This window comes from Ochotona curzoniae, unplaced genomic scaffold (assembly GCF_017591425.1).
Source record: "Ochotona curzoniae isolate NIBS_2020 unplaced genomic scaffold, NIBS_Ocur_1.0 contig_1014, whole genome shotgun sequence".
NCBI classification, from domain to species: Eukaryota; Metazoa; Chordata; class Mammalia; order Lagomorpha; family Ochotonidae; genus Ochotona; species Ochotona curzoniae.
This window is the reverse complement of record NW_024464920.1, coordinates 15,508,427-15,528,852: the sequence shown is the minus strand read 5'-3', so window position 1 is coordinate 15,528,852 and position 20,426 is coordinate 15,508,427. Positions and strand designations below refer to the sequence as shown.

Sequence of the window (20,426 nt, the reverse complement as noted above, 5' to 3'; positions counted from 1 at the left end):
AAACTTTTTAAACACAGTTTTAAATTCAAAGTTCATGACTCCTAAACAACATAAACAGTCTCATGTCCCATCCCCTCAATTCCAAACTACTAATTAGTGTAAGTTTTACAGAAGATTAATAATAACAACAACAACGACGCCGACAATAATATCCAGTCGCAATGAACCACAAATTACCTTGGGTGAGTTTTCTTCCACACATTCCACAAGGTCATCCACTATTTTCCCAAGTTTGTCTATGATGGAATAATTACTCAAGCCTTCAGAAATATTTGAAAACTTATCCAGAAGATTGGTCAAGCTGACTGACAACTGTAATACCATGTCCCGTATCCAACAATGACTTGGCTGCAGGAAATAGAAAGAAAGGAGACAAAGCCCCCAGTTAAGGAAGTGCAGTAAACTTTGAGTACTCTTTAAAACCATCAGCACTTGAGTCACTGGCTGCTGGACAATGGGTTTTCTTAAAGCAGAAAAGTCAACTCTCCTGTCTTGCTAAATTCAGATCTAATATATTATTTAAAAATTCATAAATGCATAAAAACTAAAGATTATTAATGACAAAATTTTGCTGTTCCGTGGAATAAAATTAAGCTAAGACAGAATCTGTTTTAATTTTCAATAAAATTCAGATATTAATGGAATCTAATCATATTGAATTTTATTACTTACTCAGTGTAAACTCAAAAGAGCTTTCAAAGGGAATTGAAAAAGAAGAAATAGCAGAGAGTTGAACCCTCAGTCTTTTGAAGTGGGATACAGAAGAGTTGATTAATACTAGCTATGTTTCTGAAGTGCTTAATAGATTCCCACGCTTCTGAATAGGTAAATCATGTCGGTGTTTAAAAAATGACACTGGTGGCAGTAGTCTAAATGAGAAGCCCTTCTATCTTGTGACAAAGGCAGTGACATTATGGGATCAAGTATAAAATAAAAATGTATCCATTACTCAAAAGCTAGTAAAATGTAAAGACTGAGAGAGGACAGCATTAAACCAAACAGACAGCCCAACCCATGGGGCCTGTCTTGCCTCATGGAAGCTCAAGCTTTGAGATCTGGTGTATTTGATTGAAGTTGTAGCTGGCACTCGGGGCATGCTGCAATGACTCTGAATCTCATGCGCTTGTCCATTACAGAACCTTCTAGAAAAGGTGGCTTTGAGCAAATGGTATAGATAATTTGAAAATAAGTTTCTTGAGGGCAACTTTTTTTTTTTTTAAATCTTGTTCCTGGTGGTGATGAGTGGATACACGAGTGAATAAAACGAATGAGTGAAAAATAAAAAAATCCTCTGTATTAAGGATGAGTACATTCTTTCTGTAAAGAACAAACAGTGATTGTTTTAGCTTTTTGCATGCCAATGCCAAGAGGTAAACCCAAAGATATTAGGCAGGTGCATTTACAAAAAAAAAGAAGTACATTTCTAGGAAAAAGTTTCAATATAAAGTTTAAATGTAACAATAGTAACTGAATGTAGTTTGGCTCGTATAAGCAATTGAATAAAATGTCTATTGCAATAAAATAGTGAAACGAGAGTAATTCATGCTATGTAAAAGAAATCAAAATACCCAGCATATCTACTTATCAACAGTATCTCTGTGGTGAAAAAAATAATACCCTTTTCTAAGCTCAATAAACCCATTTTATATTAATTTGACAGGACAATTAATTAATGTCATACCACAAAATAGAAATCTAGTTTATGTATAAGTCGGTAAACCCCAATTACTGGAGGCATTAAATGTCATTCAAACTTTTAGAATTGTTGGCTCTAACCTTGGGGAAACTGGATAAATCGACTCCACAATGGGAATTAGTTCAAGTGGCCAATTCAGCTTATCACAATCAGGTTAAAGACTATGTACTTCCAAAGCATGTTCAGAATAGATTCTTCATTTTGCTAAATGAATACTTATCTACAGCACACGCAAGTTTATACTTGCATTACTAACAGATCTCTTTAGAAGTTGTCAGTCTGCTGAATTGTCCTGCAGCATTCTTTTAAACAGTGGAAATTCTTTCTAGATAGCTCCATTGCAAGGCTCCCCGGCTGTGGAACACAGCATACGCATGTTCTCTTGGAATAGTAGTTACTTGCTAAAGAGCTTTCACTAACTAGATCATTCAGGTGTGAGCATTCAAATTTTTTTTGTGTGTCTGACAAAAAACATTCTTCTCACACTCTTTCTGGAACTTTATATGGATATTCTTACATATCATTTTCTGGGATCTTCTATAACAGAATGTCAATTTCATATATGTATTTCTTCCCTTTGACCAAGCAAGTGGGTGGCATCATCAGAGTTTCCATTAGTTGTCATTTTAAACTTAAATAACTTTGAATAATCTGCATAACAATTCATTCGAAGAACATAAAGTTTAGTATTCTCTTTTTCACTGGAAGATTGTGAAGATTAGTGAAGTTGATAGTCACACAAGATGTCAAAGAGCTGATAATAAGAGTTTTCAAATTTCTGAAGTACATGTAATTTGGTATTTTGCTCACCCGTATCCCATAGTTCCTAAAGAAAAAATAGAGTCTAGACTTTGAGAAAAAAATTGTCTGGATTTTCATTTGACTCCACAATCCAAAAATTTCTTGGCTTTATTAGTAGTTTGTCTCACATTATCTAGGTTACCTAGTTAGTTAGTTAGCCAGAATCTAACTGTTCCCAGTACTACTGGAATGACATGCCTTTTCATTCATATTATTATTCTATAACAATAATGACTCAATTATGTTGAAATCATCTCCTTGACACTGGTGTCATGTCACTCCCCTGATGAGTTAAGGTTTTCAAAGAATCATGAACACCAGATCCACAATTTTACTGAATTGTTAAATAAAAGATAAAATGAAAAATAAACAAAATCAACAATAGTCTATGCACAACTAAACCATTGCTGCTTCCAGAAATCAACTATGAATATATCATCTATATTCTAAAACCAAGCATAATTTTTAAAAGATTTATTTATTTATATTGGAAAGGCAGATCTACAGAGAGGAGACAGAGAGAAATGTCTTCCATCCACTGGTTCACTCCCCAATTGGCTACAAAGACTGGAGCTGAGCTGACCTGAAGCAAGGAGCCACGAACTTCTGGTCTCCTACATGGATGCAGGGTCCCAAGGGTTTGGACCATCCTCTACTGCTTTCTAGGCTCTAAGCAGGGAGTTGGAGAGGAAGTGGAGCAGACAGGACATGAACCAGTGTCCACATGGGATACAAGTGCCTGCAAGCAGAGGCCTTTAGCCACTAGGCTACTGTACCAGTCCCCCATGCATAATTTTTTAAAGAGGATATATAAATTGTATAAGAAATATGATCTATCACTTCTGTAGTCTCAGAGTTGGTAAATTTGAGATATCCTTCCCCCTGCTCCCAAACTGTGTGCTGTAAAAAAAGACACTGGGGATTTCATAATGTGGTATATTTTCACTTATTCTTTCTCTATCTCATTCAAGAAACTGCACTGGTTTATCAGTTAGAAGGAGTTTGACGTCTCATTCTGCATCAGTGTCAGATGCCGAGAGCCTGTAAGAGCAGTCACCATTAAGTTTGTGGAATTTGGGGTGCCCGTGGCGGTGCAGCAGCTTAAACTGGCACTTGGAATACCAGTATTTCCTATTGAAGAGCCTTGGTTAGCCTGCTCCCCTTGCAGCTTCCTGCTGGTGCACACAGGAAAAGCTGCAGATGATGGCTCCAGCACTTGGGTTCCCACCACCCAGCTGAGCTCCTGGCTCCTGGTTTCAACCTGCCCCAGCCCCGGGTGTTGTGGGCATTTGGGCAGTGAACCAGCAAATGGAAGATCTCTCTCTGCCTTTCAAATAGATTAATTAAACAAAAAAAAGTGTATCAAACTAAAAGCTGAGAGTGAGCAAAATATATCATATCTCTTCATAAATGCAAGTTTCACTATTTATTTGGTAGCTATTTGTACTAAAAATAGCTCTAAACTTTCTCACTGGCCCAAAAGTTGGCTTCTATCTTGTAAGAGTTCTTTGCAAAGGTATTGAGGAGAAAAAGATTCTCAGGAAGAAAAGTCCTGCCTGCTAAACCATGAAGTCTTTGAGTAATATTAGCCAGCCTTGATGCCCAGCTTAGTTTCCAATAATACTTCCCCACCTACAGCTGATTTTGTTTTCTTTGTCAAATCTGTTTTTTTGGCATAAGTTGAGACGTGAAATGCCAATGCATAAAGAATTTCTTTAGTCTTGTATTCTTAGCATCAATGTTGAGGCTAAACCATCAAAATGACATTTCATTTCTATGACACTAGATTATGTGAATGAAATAATCGTATCAATTCTTAAGAAATTTCTAAATTGAGCCCAATAACCATTATACGGGGTCCAAATGTAAGAACACACGAGTCACAGTGAATCCAGCAGAAAGTAGACTAGCTGTATTTGCCCTGACTGCCCTCATGATGTCAGTAAAATCATAGTATTTTTGATCTCAAAGCAACCCTAAACGTCTTATGTTCCAGTCTTACCAATTACGTAAGTGCAAAGCCAAGTCCTAGGACAAGGTCACATGACAAGTTAGAATGAAGCATTAGGATGCAAGACTCTGTCACTCATCTATTATGTATGCATTTATTTAGTCAGGGCAAATACAGCTAGTCTGCTTTCTGCTGGTGTGTTGTTACGTTTGAGCCACGTATAATGGTTATTGGGCTCAATTTAGAAGTTTCTTAGGGATTATTTCATTTTACCTAATCTAATGTCATAGAAATGAAAGTAATTTCTCGGAGCACCCCTGACAGAGATACAACAATGCTAACTGCCATTACTTGACGTTATTATCCCCTTGGTGTTTACCATTAAGGATGGACAGGTGACACTCCTTTACCACTAGCAAACATTCAGTGGGCAAGCTAATTAATTACTTTTAAAGATTTATTTATTTTTATTTGAAAGATTTATAGTGAAAAGAGAGACATACAGTGAGAGATCTTCCATCTGTTGGTTTAATTCCCAAATGGCCTCAATTGCCAAAGCTGAGCTCATCTGAAGCCAGGAGCCTATAGCTTCCTCTTAGTTTCCCACAGAGTACAAGGGGCTCAAGGATTGCAGTCATCCTCTACTGCTTTTCCCAGGCTGTAAGCAGGAGCTGTATCAGGAGTAGAGCAGCTGGGACATGAATTGGCATCCATACTGGATGTGAGTACACAAGCAGAGGATTAGCTTGCTGTGCCACCACAACAGCCCCAGAGCAGGTAAATTTAAATGATTGTGTGTTCACATTGCCAGGTTAAGGATTTTCAACATCTTCTTTTTGAATGAGCTGGAATTGTAATGATTTACTTTAGGCCTTTTCTTAAACAGTTTATTTGGGTCCTCTGAGTTCACTTTAGTCATCTAACTGCACTTTCTTGTTTGAATTGAAGTGTTGAAGAAACCTCAGTGTGATTAAAGTCATACTCAACTCAAGCATTGTAATTTCCCAGGGCAGGCCTGGAATGGCTCGTGAGCAGAGCCAAACCAGCAGTAAAAGAATAGCATGGGGTGGCGAGCAAAGCAAAGCTTGATGAACCAGAGGCCCAGGTTTTAGTCTCTATATCTGAAAGTCATTATGCACCTGAAGCTACTTTCCAAATGTGCTTAGTGTGACTGAGCAGGTAACACTTGATCTGACTTTAAAATATTTCTGGGAAAACTTAGGTCTGTGGTTCCCACAGTAAACTTTGTGAACATCTAAGTGGGGAATATTTCTGATGAAAATGTAGTGTACGAACTGGAATGTGTGGCATGTGTAAAATGCACAGTGGACTACTGCACTTTTTAGGTTGATTGTCAGGTGGAATAATTTTATTGCCATGAAGACTAAGAAAGGCAGAGAAACACTAAAGGAAATGAAAGCGAGTTGGCATATTCGTTTCCTATTGCTTCTTTAGTATATTGCAACAAACATGGTGACTCAAAAATGCAAATTTATTGTTTTATAATCACTGAGGTCAGAAATCCTAAGTAGGTCTTACTGAGGTCGAGGTGTTCATTGGGGCTTTGTGTTTTCTGAAAGTTCTAAAGGAGAATCTTTGCTTGTGTCAGCCTCTGTGTCACCTCTGTCATATAGGCAACTGTGGTCTATGGCTTATGGTCCATTCCTGCATTTCTTTTTTAAAGGTTTATCTATTTGAAATGCAGAGTTTTAAAAAAAGGGAGAGAAAGAGAAGGAGAGACGGTCATCCTTCTGTTGGTTCATTCCCCAAGTGGCAGCTACCGCTAGAGCTGGGGCAATCTTTTTTTAAAAAAAAAATGGCCCAAATTGAAAAACCAGTCAACAGATGAAAGTTTTAAATTATTGCTGAATTTATTGATACTGCCAATGTACCATGTTTAAGATAAAACAATTATTGTTTACTCAGAAAAATCTGTCTCTGAAGTATTTAGAAGTAAATGGCCATAAGGTATGGAAATTAATTAAGAGGTCAGAAAAAGTAACTGAAACACATGCATGCAAAACAGTAAAACAACTGCTAAAGCAAATGATTAGGCTGGATATTAAACATGCAAGAATCTAGATTAAAGGTGTATATGAATGTTCTTTGAATGTTGCTGCAAGTTTTCTGTAAATTTGAAATTATTTCCCAAACTGATGATGTATAACTTGCTTCAAGTAAAAACCAACAAGTCAATTTTTACTTCAATAAGTCACCTATGATTTCACAAATTCAGCAACTTTTTCTGTTCTTTCAAAAATATCGTCACTAGGGAAGACAAAGAACAGAAATACTTGGATATTTTTTAAGGTTAAGAAGTTGAAGAAACTCCTACCTCACAGCCTGGCAACATTATAGCTTCCAAGAGTTTAAAATAGAATTGCTGATTACAGTTGGAATTAAATACTAACTGGTTAATAACACCCTGCTATTTGTGAGAGAGAATCTGGTAGGTAATTTTATAAGGAGGCCCTTAGAAGAGCGGACTTTCCTTTTCAGGAGTATTTGGTTGATTTATAAAACAAAGGTTAAAAAAAAAGTGTATTCTATTCTAGAATTTGCTTCTGCCCAATGTGTAAGGCAGAAGTGTACAGCTTTGGTCCCAGGGGGGCTTTCTGGCATCCATTTACACTCCACCCTGTATTGTTTAAAAAACAAAAGATAAGGCATCTGGAGCTCTGACCCCTACAAATAACCAGAGGCCTCTCTCCTCTGCTCTTGGCAAGAACTAACATGAAGGTAAAACAAAGGGTAAGACCCCTGTTTGTGTCCAAGGTTCCATGCTCAGGCTTGTTTCTCCTGCCAACCCTGGTGACCAAGAACAGTGCTTCTGCAGTAGTTCCAGAATAGCATGCCAAGACCAAATACTAGCCAACTCTTCTCAGTTACAGAAACAAGCACAAAAAATGTGGCAATACCTTAGCTTTATTTGTGCAAGTCTGGCTTTGGTTATCGCCAGCCAATACCGGAATCTATGACTTAGCCCGATCTGTGATGACACAAACTCAAATGATCTATGAAGTTATTTTCAGGGTGACACTTTTCAAAAAGAGCAGCAGGATTTCTTCCAAAGTCTGGCAATCAGCATAAAGGCAGTGCAGTTGGGAGCAGTGGTGGGTCCTTATGACCTCACACTTCTCTTCCCGCACTTGCACCTCTCCACACTCAATCCATCCAGGGTTAAGAGTCAGATAACCTAGAGCTTTCTTTAGATCACTCTCCCATTTCAGTTGTACAACCTTGGGAAAAGTACTTCTTGCACTGTAAAACTTAGTGTGTCGGTTTTATTTTGTTTTTTTTTTTTAAACTGCTACCCAAAGGCCAGATAGCATCTTCCCAGTAATTATTAAACCCTTTTAACATAAGGCTCATTCCTAACAGATGTGTACTTGTTTAAAACCTGGAGAAAGTACTGGCTCCCTAGCTTTTCCTAACCAAAGTCTTGTTGACTGCATGACCAGCCAATTGGGTTAATTCACCCACAGGCTGTTATAATTTCACATTTCAATTTCCAGAGAACTCTCCCTAACACAATAAAGGTGAACATTGACCTGAGTTTGTTGATAACTTGTTTAACATGAAGCTACATGTTCTAAGGCTATTTTCCTTTTTTTTTTTTTTGCTATTTTTTATTGCATTTCATTTTATGACATCTTTTCATAGGCTCTGAGGTTCTCCCAACCCCTCCCCATACCCTCCCCCCAGGGTGGATTACTCCACCTTATTGCAGTATTACAGTTCAAATCTAAGGCTATTTTCTAAGGATAAAAACTGGAGGTAGTTCATGCTAAGTAGTATAAAGAAACACAACATTTGACTTTCTCTTACAATGATAGCCTTGTAGTCCTTGAAAGGCATCTTAAGCACAAAAAACAGAGTACTATGCTCAAATTGGTAATAATTTTGATTTATTGAACCCTAGAAGTAACTCAGAAGCTAATGCAATATGTAATAAGTGTTTGGTAAATGATGGGCACAAGAGAATTGAAAGTACAGAATACTCCAAGTGGTTTAAAGTTACCGCAGGAACACTATTCAGTGGTTTCAATAAATATACATGGAACAACATGTTGAAATTATGAAAAATAGAAAAGTTCTAAAATGGTATACACAGTACAATGACATCAAAATAAATTTTTATTTACATGTTTATTTTAAAGGCGGGGATACAGATATGCAGACAGAGCTCTCTATATTCTGATTCACTTTGCAAATATTAACAAAAGCCAGTGCTGGGGACCCAATTTGAGCCTTCCGTGTGGCTTGGGGTATCACTGTGGCCTCTCAAGGTCTGCACTGACTAGCAGATGGAGTTTGGATCAGAGCAGGGACTCAAACCCAGGTACCAGGATATGAGATGCAGAGCCAGTGTCTTCACAGTCAGGCTACCTATCCATCTCAACACAAAATTTCTAAACTTGTCCAACAACTTCACTAGTAGTACACACCCTGTAGTAAAAACATAAAGAGCACACAGGGCTGCTGGGTGTTGCTGAGCTCCATACAACTCTAAGATGCTGCCCTCATGGCAAGCCCTGAAACCAGGAATTGACAAATTCCAATGCAAAATAATTGTTACCCCGAAAAAAGAAAGTGAGAACTAGTAAGAGGTAGAAAATGATCATATTCCAAGAGGCTTTACTCATCATGTCTCATTCCTGAAGATATCTATTTGAGCTAAATATTATACAACCTGAAAAGTTTTGTGATGTCTGTCAATATCATCTTTTCTTTTTTTAAATAAAAATATTTATTTATTTCTATTGGAAAGGCTGATCTACAGAGAGAATGAGAGACAGACAGATCTTCCATCTACTGATTCACCCGTCAGGTGGCTGCAACGGCTGGAGCTGAGCCAATGTGAATCCAGGAGCTTCTTCAGGGTCTCCCACATGGGTGTAGGATTCCAAGGCTTTGGGCCATCCTTGACTGTTCTCCCAGGCCACAAACAGGGAGCTGATTGGGAAATGGAGCAGCTGGGATACGAACTGGAACCCATATGGGATCCCGGCACATGAAAGGTGAGGATTTAACCTTAGACCCATTGCTCTGGGCCCAATATTTTATCTTCTTCATGTATGAATTCTGATATTGTGTATTAAAAACTTTGTGGTTTCAATAACAGAATGGTATTCATAATCAACTATTTTCTTGTGAAGTTCAGAGGTTCTATTAAATTAAACACTGTTGTCTTATGTTAAATATGTAACATTGTTTAAGTTAAGAAAAAAAGTTACTGAATTTTGTACTCAAGTATTTTCAGTGGGGGTGGGGGGATAATCAAGGAAAGAGAGAACTTTGACTAGCTTCCAAGAAGATGATCTTATTTAGTTTAAGAGAATAGTTGTAAGAAACATATGCTGAATTGTACAGTGAGTGCTCAAAGAAAAAAAAGTGATCCAAAAGCCATCTAAACTCCAAAAATATCTTCATCAAATATTGAGAATTAGCGCATCCTTAAAAGGGAGGTTATTTCCTATCCCATCTCTTCTGTTAATTACTAAAATAAAACTCAGAAATGAACAATTTACATACCAAAATGTCCATCCCGGGGACATAGTTGAGGGTTATCATATAGTCTTTGGGAAGATTTGCCACCTACAAAGGTAGAAAAACAACAAAAAAGTTCCTTAGGAAAATTCATATTTATCAGCTAATTAGTCATATTGTTTTATTTGTGTGGAGAAACATAGATATAAACTAGTTAGGTTTTTAAAATCATTACATTACATATCTATTATTACATATAATGTACCCATATATTTACATATGTATCACATAGACATATATATATATCTACATATATATAGATTAAATTTATCATCTTCAGCTTCCCTTTGTAATAAATCCAGGTGATAATACAGATATTTGAAGCTCTAAATTCATTTATGGGTAGCTAATTATAATCCACTAAATCTTGAAACAAAATATGCCTTTCAGCTTTAGAATTCCTCTCCAAGAAAATTTTCTAACTTGTTCTTCCATAGGGCTAGGAATTCAGTATGGTTTTGTAGTCAGTGATTTGCAATGGGAGCAACTCAAAATGTGTCTGCATCAATATGGAACCTGTTAGAAATGTGAATTCTCAGACCACACCAAACACACTCAGTCATTTTTAACAAGTCCTTCAGTTGATTCTAATGCATGGTCAAGTTTGACAATTATTGTTGTATGTGGAGCCTCCCAAACTTGTAAAGCACAATATCATTTACAAGATGGAGATGCTTTATGACTTACATAATTTAGAAAGATTGGTTTAGCATGGTAACTTAATCCACTTACCTTGAACTGAGTATTTGAGATGCCTCAGCTGCTTGTCTAGCTTCTATAAAGGCTTTACTAAATGTCTAACATATTTACATTCAGTGTGGAATGTGTGATTAAGCAACAAATTTGGAATCGGGCAATCTGGAACAAATCTATACTCTTTTTGTTCCATTGTTCCCTTCCGTTGTAAAATGAAAATTTAAGTTCCTACATTAAAAAGTCGTTGAAAAGCTGAGATAAGTGAATGTGCAAACACCCTGTAAATATTCAATCCATGTTTTTTATGCGAAGTTATATAAGCAAATGACTTTGGAGGCATAAAACCTGTTAAACTTACTGAGTTCTAGGTTCTCTTATTTCCCTGTCCCCATCCTTCTGTTATAGCACTGTAAAAGTTTTCAGTTGAATACTATAACCAACGATATACAATGAAAGAAATGCATCACTAGGTCTGCCTTGTTTTGAAAATTATTTCACCTTTCATTCTGTCTTTAAAAGCTTGCATTTCTCAATAGAAAGCAGAGACCATGGCATGTTTGCTAGACTAGTTCCTCTCCCAAAAATCTCCAAAACCATAACCCAAATGCTTCTGAGTCTTACCAATAGCTTCCAGAATCTGAATACAGCCTTGCTAGAAAATAATCTGGGCAAAGACACAAGTAGTGAGGGTAGCTGAGTTAGGAATTGGCTCTGTAGTGCTCACTGCCATCCTTTTCAGGGTACCACCTTAAGCCTCTCTCAGCCTGCACTGCACTGCACTACACCTGCGCTGGTTGCCCCTTTCTCAGTTCTCTTGCACAACAAAGGAGTTACAGTGTCTAACACTTACCAAATATTTACTGTGCCTGCAGCAAGGGGCTCAACAAGGGTCTAAGTTGCTTTATAACATCTAACCCCTAGATGCCTCAGATGCATTCTATTTAACAGGGTAAGCAAATGAAGGTGCAAAGAGACTAGGGTTACACTACCACTAAGTGTTCAGTCAAGACTAAAATCCAGGGATTCTTTGCTCCATTATATATTTTCATCTGCTCTCTGGATTCATTCCACTTGGGAGTCTCCAGCATCATCCCTGCTCATGTTATGTTCAAAAAAAAAAAAGAAAGAAAGAAAGAATGCTCATTGCTGATAGAAAACACATCTGGACCAAACAGAAGGTGGCAGGTTTCCCTTCTCTTGTATTTCAGGTGTTAATTCTTTTGCTCTTTACACTTTACTTTCTTCTGCTCAAACTTGCCATGGAGCTTCTGCTTATTTCAGAATCATTGTTCCAATCTTTGAAATGCATGTTATGTAAGCCCTAGTGGCAAAGAGATAGCGCACATCTTTGCAGGAATGAAAGCTTGAATAGGAAACTAGGCAGCTATATTTTATTTAGTACTGAACTAACCATGTAAATTAGATCCATTCCAGACAGAAAATGTTTAGCCTACTGGTTAAGATGTCTGCATTCCACAGTGGAGTGTCTGGGTTTAATTCGTGATCTGACTCCACTTGCCTGCTAATATAGATCCTACAAAACAGTGATGATGGCTCAGGTGACTAGGATTTTATCACCCAAGTGAGAAATCTGAATTCTAGCTCCTGGTTTCAACCTAAGCAAGCTGCAGCTATTGTGAACATTTGTGGAGTGTATGAGCAGCTGCAGCTCTCTTAGTTTGTTCTCTCTCTCTCTCTCTCTCTCTCTCTCTCTCTCTTTTTCGCGTGCACGCGCATGCACGCTTGTGCACGCGCATGCACGCTTGTGTTTAAACCTCTCCCTGTCCCTCCATCCCTCCCTCCTCCATCCCTCTCTTCCTCCCTGTCCCTCTCCCTCTTGCCATTTTCTCTACCCCTCTCAATAAATACAACCATTCTGCAAGTGAAAAATGTTAAAAACTGCAGGTATTGTGAATCAATACCTGCCTGACCATCTAACACTTCCTCCAGCTACTTCAAAAGGTTTATGGAGAAGCACAGAGGGAACAACATTTTTGTTCAGTGAATTAATTCATTGTATGCAAAATTGGTATCCCACATCAGGTACTGCCAATTTGAACCATGGCTATTTTGCTTCTGATCCAGCTCTCTGTTGATACACCTGGGAAGGCAGAAGAGGATGGCCCAGATATAGAAGACCAGAATAGAGTTCCTGGCTTCTGCATTTATTCTGCCTCAACACTGGCTACTAGGGTTGCTTGGGAAGTAGACTAGTAGATGGATAATCGCTCTCTTTTCTTGTTTCTCTGTCAGTATTCCTCTCTTCATCATTATGCAACTCAAATAAAGAAATAAAGAAAATACTTCTTTTTAAAAAATGGAGTTAGGGGCAAGTGTTCTTGTGCAGTGGATTAAGCCACCACCCATTATGCCAGGGTCCCATTTGCATTGGATTGGAGCCCCAGCTCCCTGCTGATACACCTGAGAAAGCAGCAGTAGGTGGACTAAGTGCTTGGGCCCCTGCTATTCATGTGGGAGACAGAAGGGAATTCCTGGCTCCTGGTGTTGGCTTGGCCCAGTCCCAGCTAATTGGGGTCATTTGGGGAATGATCCAGCAGATGAAATAAATAAATAAAAAGAACAGCAAAAAAGTTACAAAAACTCAACATTTTGAAATCTATGGATTGCTTTTTCCTAACATACATTCCTGCATATGCATGCGTTTCAGACATTTTTACACCCAAAGAAACATCTTTTTGTTACATTTTTTCTTGAAGATTTTGAAGTAGCATCACCTAATAGTGTAAGTATAGACTCAATGGAATTATTAATTATATAAACAGAGACTATGGAGATAGATCTAGAGAAGTGATTATGTAAGGGATATGCCAGCCAACTGGACTTTATGAGTCATTTATATACAAAAAGAAAAAAAAAGATTTAAAAAGTCAAAGCAAATTTGACTTTGGCCACAACACTGGAATTTCTACACAGCGCCACTTGAGGGCTGTATTTTTGCAGGAAGCTGACTTACATATATTTAATTTCTTGTGGGATTTAGAAATAATACTATTTTTGAAAAGTGCTTAACAATTCATAACACGTTTTAATGTACGCTCTACCTCTACCCCAAGAGATATATCTTACTAATCTAATTTTACAAGTGAAGCCAAGGCAGCTCAGAGAGTTTAGCAGACACCTTCAAGGTTACGGGCATAAGTAATAACTGGTACAGGATAAATGCAAACCTGGGCTTGTCTGCAGAGTGGTTCTTTATTTCTCTCTTGGTTTTGATTGGTTTATTTGCAAATACACTTGGAAGAGACCCTGGGAAGTCAAAATGTAGATATTTATGGTAGGTTTGTGAATTATTATATTACTTTAGTAAAGCTGAATACCTTTCAGAAAGCACAAATAATCTTGAGATGAATTTTACTTTTCTGATGTATACTGATCACTGTAGAAAGTTTTATAGAGTGGAGGAGTCCTTTCCCAGGCTAATAGCCTGAGAAAAGCAGCAGAAAATGCCCCAAATGTTTGAACTCCAGCCACACATGTGAGAGAGTGGGATAAAATTTCAGTCTCCTGACTTTGATCTGGCTCAATACTGACACTGTGGCCACCTGGAAGGTGAACCAGAGGGTGTCATTCATTCATTCATTTCTTTTTCTCTCTCTCCTCCTTCTCTGTAACTCAAATAAATAAATTTTAAAAACCAGGAAATTCAGAGTAAAGCAAAGTAGGTCAAACAGGAAATAACAAGGCTGTGTAGGGCCATTTCTACCATAAGAAATCTATAGGAAGTTAGTTTTGCCTTAAATGCATTATGTCACTTCTATGGAACTTCTAGCCCATTTGCGTAAAATAAAGAGAATGAACTAAATAATTACTGAAATCTAAAGTTTGTTTTAACTTTCTCGTATAAGCAGTGAGGCCAAGAAGAGTATTCTGGAAGGACATATTGGAGCCAAGAGAAAAGACGGAGAATGTTAGAAGTAGCATTAGAAAAGTGCTATATATGTGTTAACTGTTTGTGGGCACTGAAAGCTAGAAGAGCAAAATCTGGTTAGATTCCATGGAGATATTCTGATGGTAGGATTAAATCAGTAAGTAACCAAGGCTGTATACTTTAAGGACATATCTATTGTAATGGGGCCGTCCATAGCATAGTAGGCTATATGGTATCCTATGCAGGTGCTGGTTCAAGTCCCAGCTACTCTACTTCTGCTTCAGCTTTGTATGGGTTGGGAATGTACCTGGGAAACCAGTGGAGGATGATTCCAGTCCTTGGCCCCTATATTCATGTGGGAGAACTGTAAGAAGATCCTGGTTCCTGGCTTCCATTCAACCCAGCTCTAGCTGTTTCAGCCATTTGGGTAGTAAACCAGCAGATGGATGATCTCTCTCTAATTCTCTCTCTCCTCTCCTTCTTTATAACTCCTCCTTTCAAATACAAATAAAACAAATCTTAAAAAAAAACCCCACCACCAATCTATTCTATTAAACTAAGTTCAAACTGGAAAAAATGGCATCTAATTAACTGGAAATTTTACCAAAGAAAGTCATTCCAATGAGCTGTGATTTGTAGCACAGAACATTGCAAAAATGTAGAAAAGTATAAGAATAAGCTATTTGATTATGGGTTAATTTTACCAGATGGGCCCTTTTTGCTATCTTTAATGGCTGTACTGTGAGGCTTGGCCACATTCAGCAAAACAGGAACAAAAAGACAATAATATTCAGCAGTACCAGAAGCTCAGCCAAGAGGAAGTTTCCATGATAAAGTCTCTGCAAGCCAGACAGGCACTGGCTACACACCATACTTGGACTCAAAGAACTGAAAGTCAGACATGTAACCCCCTCTCTAGGACTCTGATGAAAACCTTTGGATCTCATGAAGGAAAATGCCACTGAAGTTCCTAAACTTGATAAAATTAAAGTCATGAATTGATACTTGCATCAAGGCTCTTCTTACTCTCAGTTTTCTGTCTCAGGTCCAAAGGAGGAAATCAAAATGCAGTGCTGATTCAGGATTACCTTGACAGCAAATGTAAAGTGTTGTGTCTATTAAAACCATTCTGGAGATACAGTCCACAATTTCATTCCCTTTTGACCTACTCAGGTGTAAAGAGGAAAAAATGCCCAATACTTTTGTCATCCTAACATAAAAATGGATGGTTAAAAAGTGCTTGGAAAATATTTATTTATTTATTTTTTAAAAAGCATGCATGGTTCAAAATTTTCATACCAAACAAATTTCTCTTTCAACTTTTCCCACAACTTTTTGAATACCATTACAATTCAATAATACACAGAAGGTTAATGTTGCTTGGTCAGCCTTCAGGAATAACATAGGAAAATGATTTTTGCATTTTTGTTTCTCCTGATAATGTATCATCATTAATGCTGGCTAAAAATTCTAATTAGGTCTATTATCTTTGGTTTTCAAAGGTTTGGGGTGTTTTTTTTCTTCCTTTAAGAAATATCTTAATTTGTGATTAAAAACTTCAGGAGACTTTTCTAAGTCATCTTTTCTCAGTAAAGAACCCTAAATAAACATATTTTAAAAACTTTTAAAAAATCTTTTTAATTACTCTAAAGTTTCATGTTCTTATTCAACTTCTGTCTCTACCTGTGCCTTCAAAACTTTCATGACTTTCTGCTCCTCGATAAGGAAAGCCCATGTGGTCCCATCATGGACACGTTTAGCGCACATGGAAGGACCACAAGCCCTGCTGACATGTTCATCTCGACAGCACTTGAAGTCTCACAGCATGAATCCCTCGTGGTCAGCCTGGGCACACACCACGAGCAGATTTCAGTGCCTTCCCAACCTTCTTGGTGTAAAGGCTGTATACTTTAAGGACATATCTATTGTAATGGGGCCGTCCATAGCATAGTAGGCTATATGGTATCCTATGCAGGTGCTGGTTCAAGTCCCAGCTACTCTACTTCTGCTTCAGCTTTGTATGGGTTGGGAATGTACCTGGGAAACCAGTGGAGGATGATTCCAGTCCTTGTTTTCTTACAAATAGAAGATAGTAAAAACTTTTCTTTGTTGTTTTTTTCATAGTATTATGGCTTGATATGTCCCTTTTGAAATTGGTGTTGACATATAATCCTCATAAATATTAAGAGGTAGGACCACTTGGGATCTTCACTAGGCATTTAGGGCTCTCTCTTCATGAAAAAAGTTCACCCATCTTGTAATTAATGAATAAACAGATGAATGTCTTAAAGTGTTATCTAGAGTTGGTTTGTTAAAAAGGCCAGTTTGCACAAGATTTCTCATGCAACTTCTGTCTTCAGCCACATGATACCAATAACAGCACCATCACTCAATGATGTGTTTCTTCAAACTTGGATCAGAACAATAAATCAAAATGAAATTTATTTGGAAGGCAAAGTTATAGAGAGAGCTCTTCCATCCTCTGTATCATTCCTGAAATGGCCACAATGGCCAGGGCTGGGCTAGGCCAAAAAATAGGAATGAGAAACCAGGAGTTTCTTCCTGGTTTTCCATGTGGATGGCAGGGGCCCTAGCAGTTGGGTCATCTTTTACTGCTTTCCCAGGTGTATTAGCAGGGAGCTGGCATGGAAATTGATTGATTACTTGAGACTCAGACAGGTATGGCAAGGCAGTGGCTTTATCTATTACACCAGAATAACAGCCCCAACTTCTTATGACTTACCTTCTGTAGCATTCTGCTTCTAGTATCAGATTCAGACACAGAGACAATTCCAACTAAGTCATGCTAAAACTGAGCTTCTACAAAAATAGTGGATTCTTAATCGTAACAGGATAATGTGAAAACTACTCAAGAAAGAAAATTCGGTAAATTATAATGATAATTTGTAAGGAACACTGAAAACCATCATCTCAGAGTACCAGGAAGGCACTGTAAACTATTAACTAAATTCTTTTGCTTGAAAGACAGTTAAGAGTTCAAGACTTTACTCAGTTTTGCACTTTCCGGATACAGATGAGTAGGTTACTAACCATCACAGTAGGTCCTAACCAATAACCTGGAGGTGAAAACAAGGATGTCATTGGATTGCAAAAACTAAAGGAGAGACCCATGCAAAGTGCTTCAGATAATGCCTGGAAACACACTTCACAGCTACTGCTTTAAATAGCTAAAAAGCAAGAGACAGAACATCAAGTTGTTGAGCCCATAAAGGAAGAACAGTTTCTTCTCCTGATAAGAATGATATGCTTGGAAAAAAAATTATCCAAAGTGTAAAAACTTACCTGAGGACATTTTTGTAACCTCCCTTTACATGAATTACCAAGAATGATAAAATAAGGGGCTACTACAACCATGGATTCCTTTGTTCTAATCCTATCCGACTGATTAGTGTACTGACCTTGGAAGGACACAGTGAAACTCATCATTGTAAGATGAGGGTGGAATAACAACCTACCCCAAGAACATTTTGAGAAAGACAAATAATTTGAAAGATATTTAATGTGCATTTTGAAGTGCAATAGTTACAGTTAAGGAAATTCGTTCAAATGGAGGGAATGCATCACCATATTGATGGAAAAGAATAGGGAGAAGCCTAAAGGGAGGATAAATTATTCCAGTTCAGCATTTGGGTTCCCACTTACAAGTATATGTACACCTATCCAAAGCTACCTCAGGAGTATCTCTGAGATACAAGTTTCTAAAACTCGATGCATCATCTTCCCAGACACTTGATCCTTTCTTTAGGTAAGTCAGAGTCTGCCATTTAAAACAAGTCTTGCAACATTTTTTAAAAACAAAGCAAAATGTTCTGTAAATATATGTACGATTATGCTAAGTAAACATACCAAGAGGATTTCAAATAAGAACCATGGACACTGGGGGGGAGGTACAAAGTGTCCAAGAAGAAATAATAATAATAACAAAAAGTCAATCTAAAGCCATACATCATGTGCTTCTGTGACACGAGAACCACCACAAGTGAACACATTGAACATTTTAGGACCTAGTGCAAGGTGCAAGTTGCTGTCTTAGGCAAAAGCAAAAGTGATACAGAAAGCAAAATAATGATTTCAGTTGAAAAATTACTGTAAGCAAGACAAAGAAGAAGAAGAAAGACACTGGTAGCTTCACTTGTTTCCTCAAGTAAAATGTACCACGGTTATTTATGTACAAAACCCATTTCTCTCATTCCACAGAACCTTCTTTAATCTGAACATTATTGAATGATCCCAAAAGATACAGCCCAAAGAAGAAATACTATGGGATAAAAGAAGTTGAGACAAACTTCCAGGATTCTCTAGTTAAACAGTTCCTATATTGTTTGAGGTGACAGACTTCTCTAAGTGACAACTGAAACCTTCTTATACACTCTTTCCCAGAAATGGACAAAAGAACCATGAAGACACAATTCTGAGTTTCACTTGGAAGCTTCTAGAACACATGAGTCCTAGATGAAGAGTTGTTGATCATGTCTGTGTTCTTCTTTTTGAAGATTAGTAAATCAATCACAGACAGATTCTGTGGTTTTCATCCAAGATCATACCTCCACGTAACAGTGGAGCTGGTAATCAAACAATCCAGTTTTCCAGACTTTCATCAAGATGTTCAATGCTAACAACCTTCTTTAAAGAAAGGCTGTGACTTCCTGGATCCATGAAACTCAACAGTCAGTGATATTGCTGTTAGGATATGAACACTTGGCCCCTTCTCAAATATGAAGGAAATAACACAATAAATATTATGGCCGAAGCAGCCTGCTACTGCTAGTCAGAACAGCTAGTCAGAAACATGAAAATTTTACTCCCTATACATCTACACTGGCCTGAACTAGGCCAAGCAGGAACTGGGAACCGGGGATTCATTTTGGATTTCTCATATGGGTGGTAGGAAACTAATCACTTGGCACAGTTTTCACCTGCCAAGGTCTACACTAGCTGGAAGCTGGAATCAGCGGGCAAAGCTGGGCATCCAACCGAGGTACTCCAACATGGGAATGAGCCTCTCAGCTGATCTTTCAAGTCCTTTGATACATACCTATTCCTCTAGATATTTTCATGAGCTCAAGTCTTTGTCAAGTCAATTCTTATTTGGAAACAAAGCCAGATATGCAAGTAAAGTTAAGCAGTTTGATGGGCTCTAACAGCCAGCCTGAAAACCACTGCCCTACATGACACCTCACTCGTTATAGGACCAGGAACCGAGCTGTACTCTCAGGTCACAGTCCCCTCATGGATAAAAATAATTTGTTTAGATTTTCTCTCATTTTTCTTACAACTGCAGTATTTTATGACCCTGAAAATATCACCATGATACATAGCTAAGATTTAAGGCACACATACTGTATTTCAAGCACTGCTACATCATCTTGCTTAATCCTCCCAATCACTCTGTACACTGAGGTACCGCTGACATGCCTATTGTACTGATGGGGACACTGAGGCACATAGTGATTATGACAATAATTCACAGAAAGTTTTAGTTTTTCTCTTATTTGGTCTATACTGCAAACCTGGAAAGAAGTATTGATATTTAGAAAGGTAGTTACTTATATAAATACAAAGGCCTGGGATTTAGGCAGGTCCACCAGAATCCAAAATCCATTCTTTTCTTCAATACAAGTACAGGTACAGCCTGGGTTCCATATTCTATTATTTCATCTACTGGTTCACTCCCCAGATATCTGGAACAGCAGGTGATAGGCCAGGTCAGGGGCCACAAACTCAATGTAGATCTCCCACATGGGTGCTAGGGAGCTATGTACATAAACCCCAACTAGCTACCAGTGAGCGTGCACCCTAGAAAGAAGCAGAATATAAAGTGG

At 37.9% G+C, this 20,426-nt stretch overlaps 1 protein-coding gene across 4 annotated transcripts in view; it reads right to left on the bottom strand.

The window, feature by feature from the left end:
• KITLG (KIT ligand) overlaps positions 1-20,426 on the bottom strand; it is a 97,603-nt gene that overhangs the window by 19,362 nt on the left and 57,815 nt on the right. For all 4 annotated transcript variants that reach the window (XM_040989630.1, XM_040989640.1, XM_040989621.1 and 1 more), the window contains 2 exons: positions 9,984-10,046; positions 178-348 (listed from right to left, as the gene is read on the bottom strand). In XM_040989630.1, the coding sequence (XP_040845564.1) occupies positions 178-348; positions 9,984-10,046 (234 nt within the window). The remainder of the gene's footprint in view (positions 1-177; positions 349-9,983; positions 10,047-20,426) is intronic.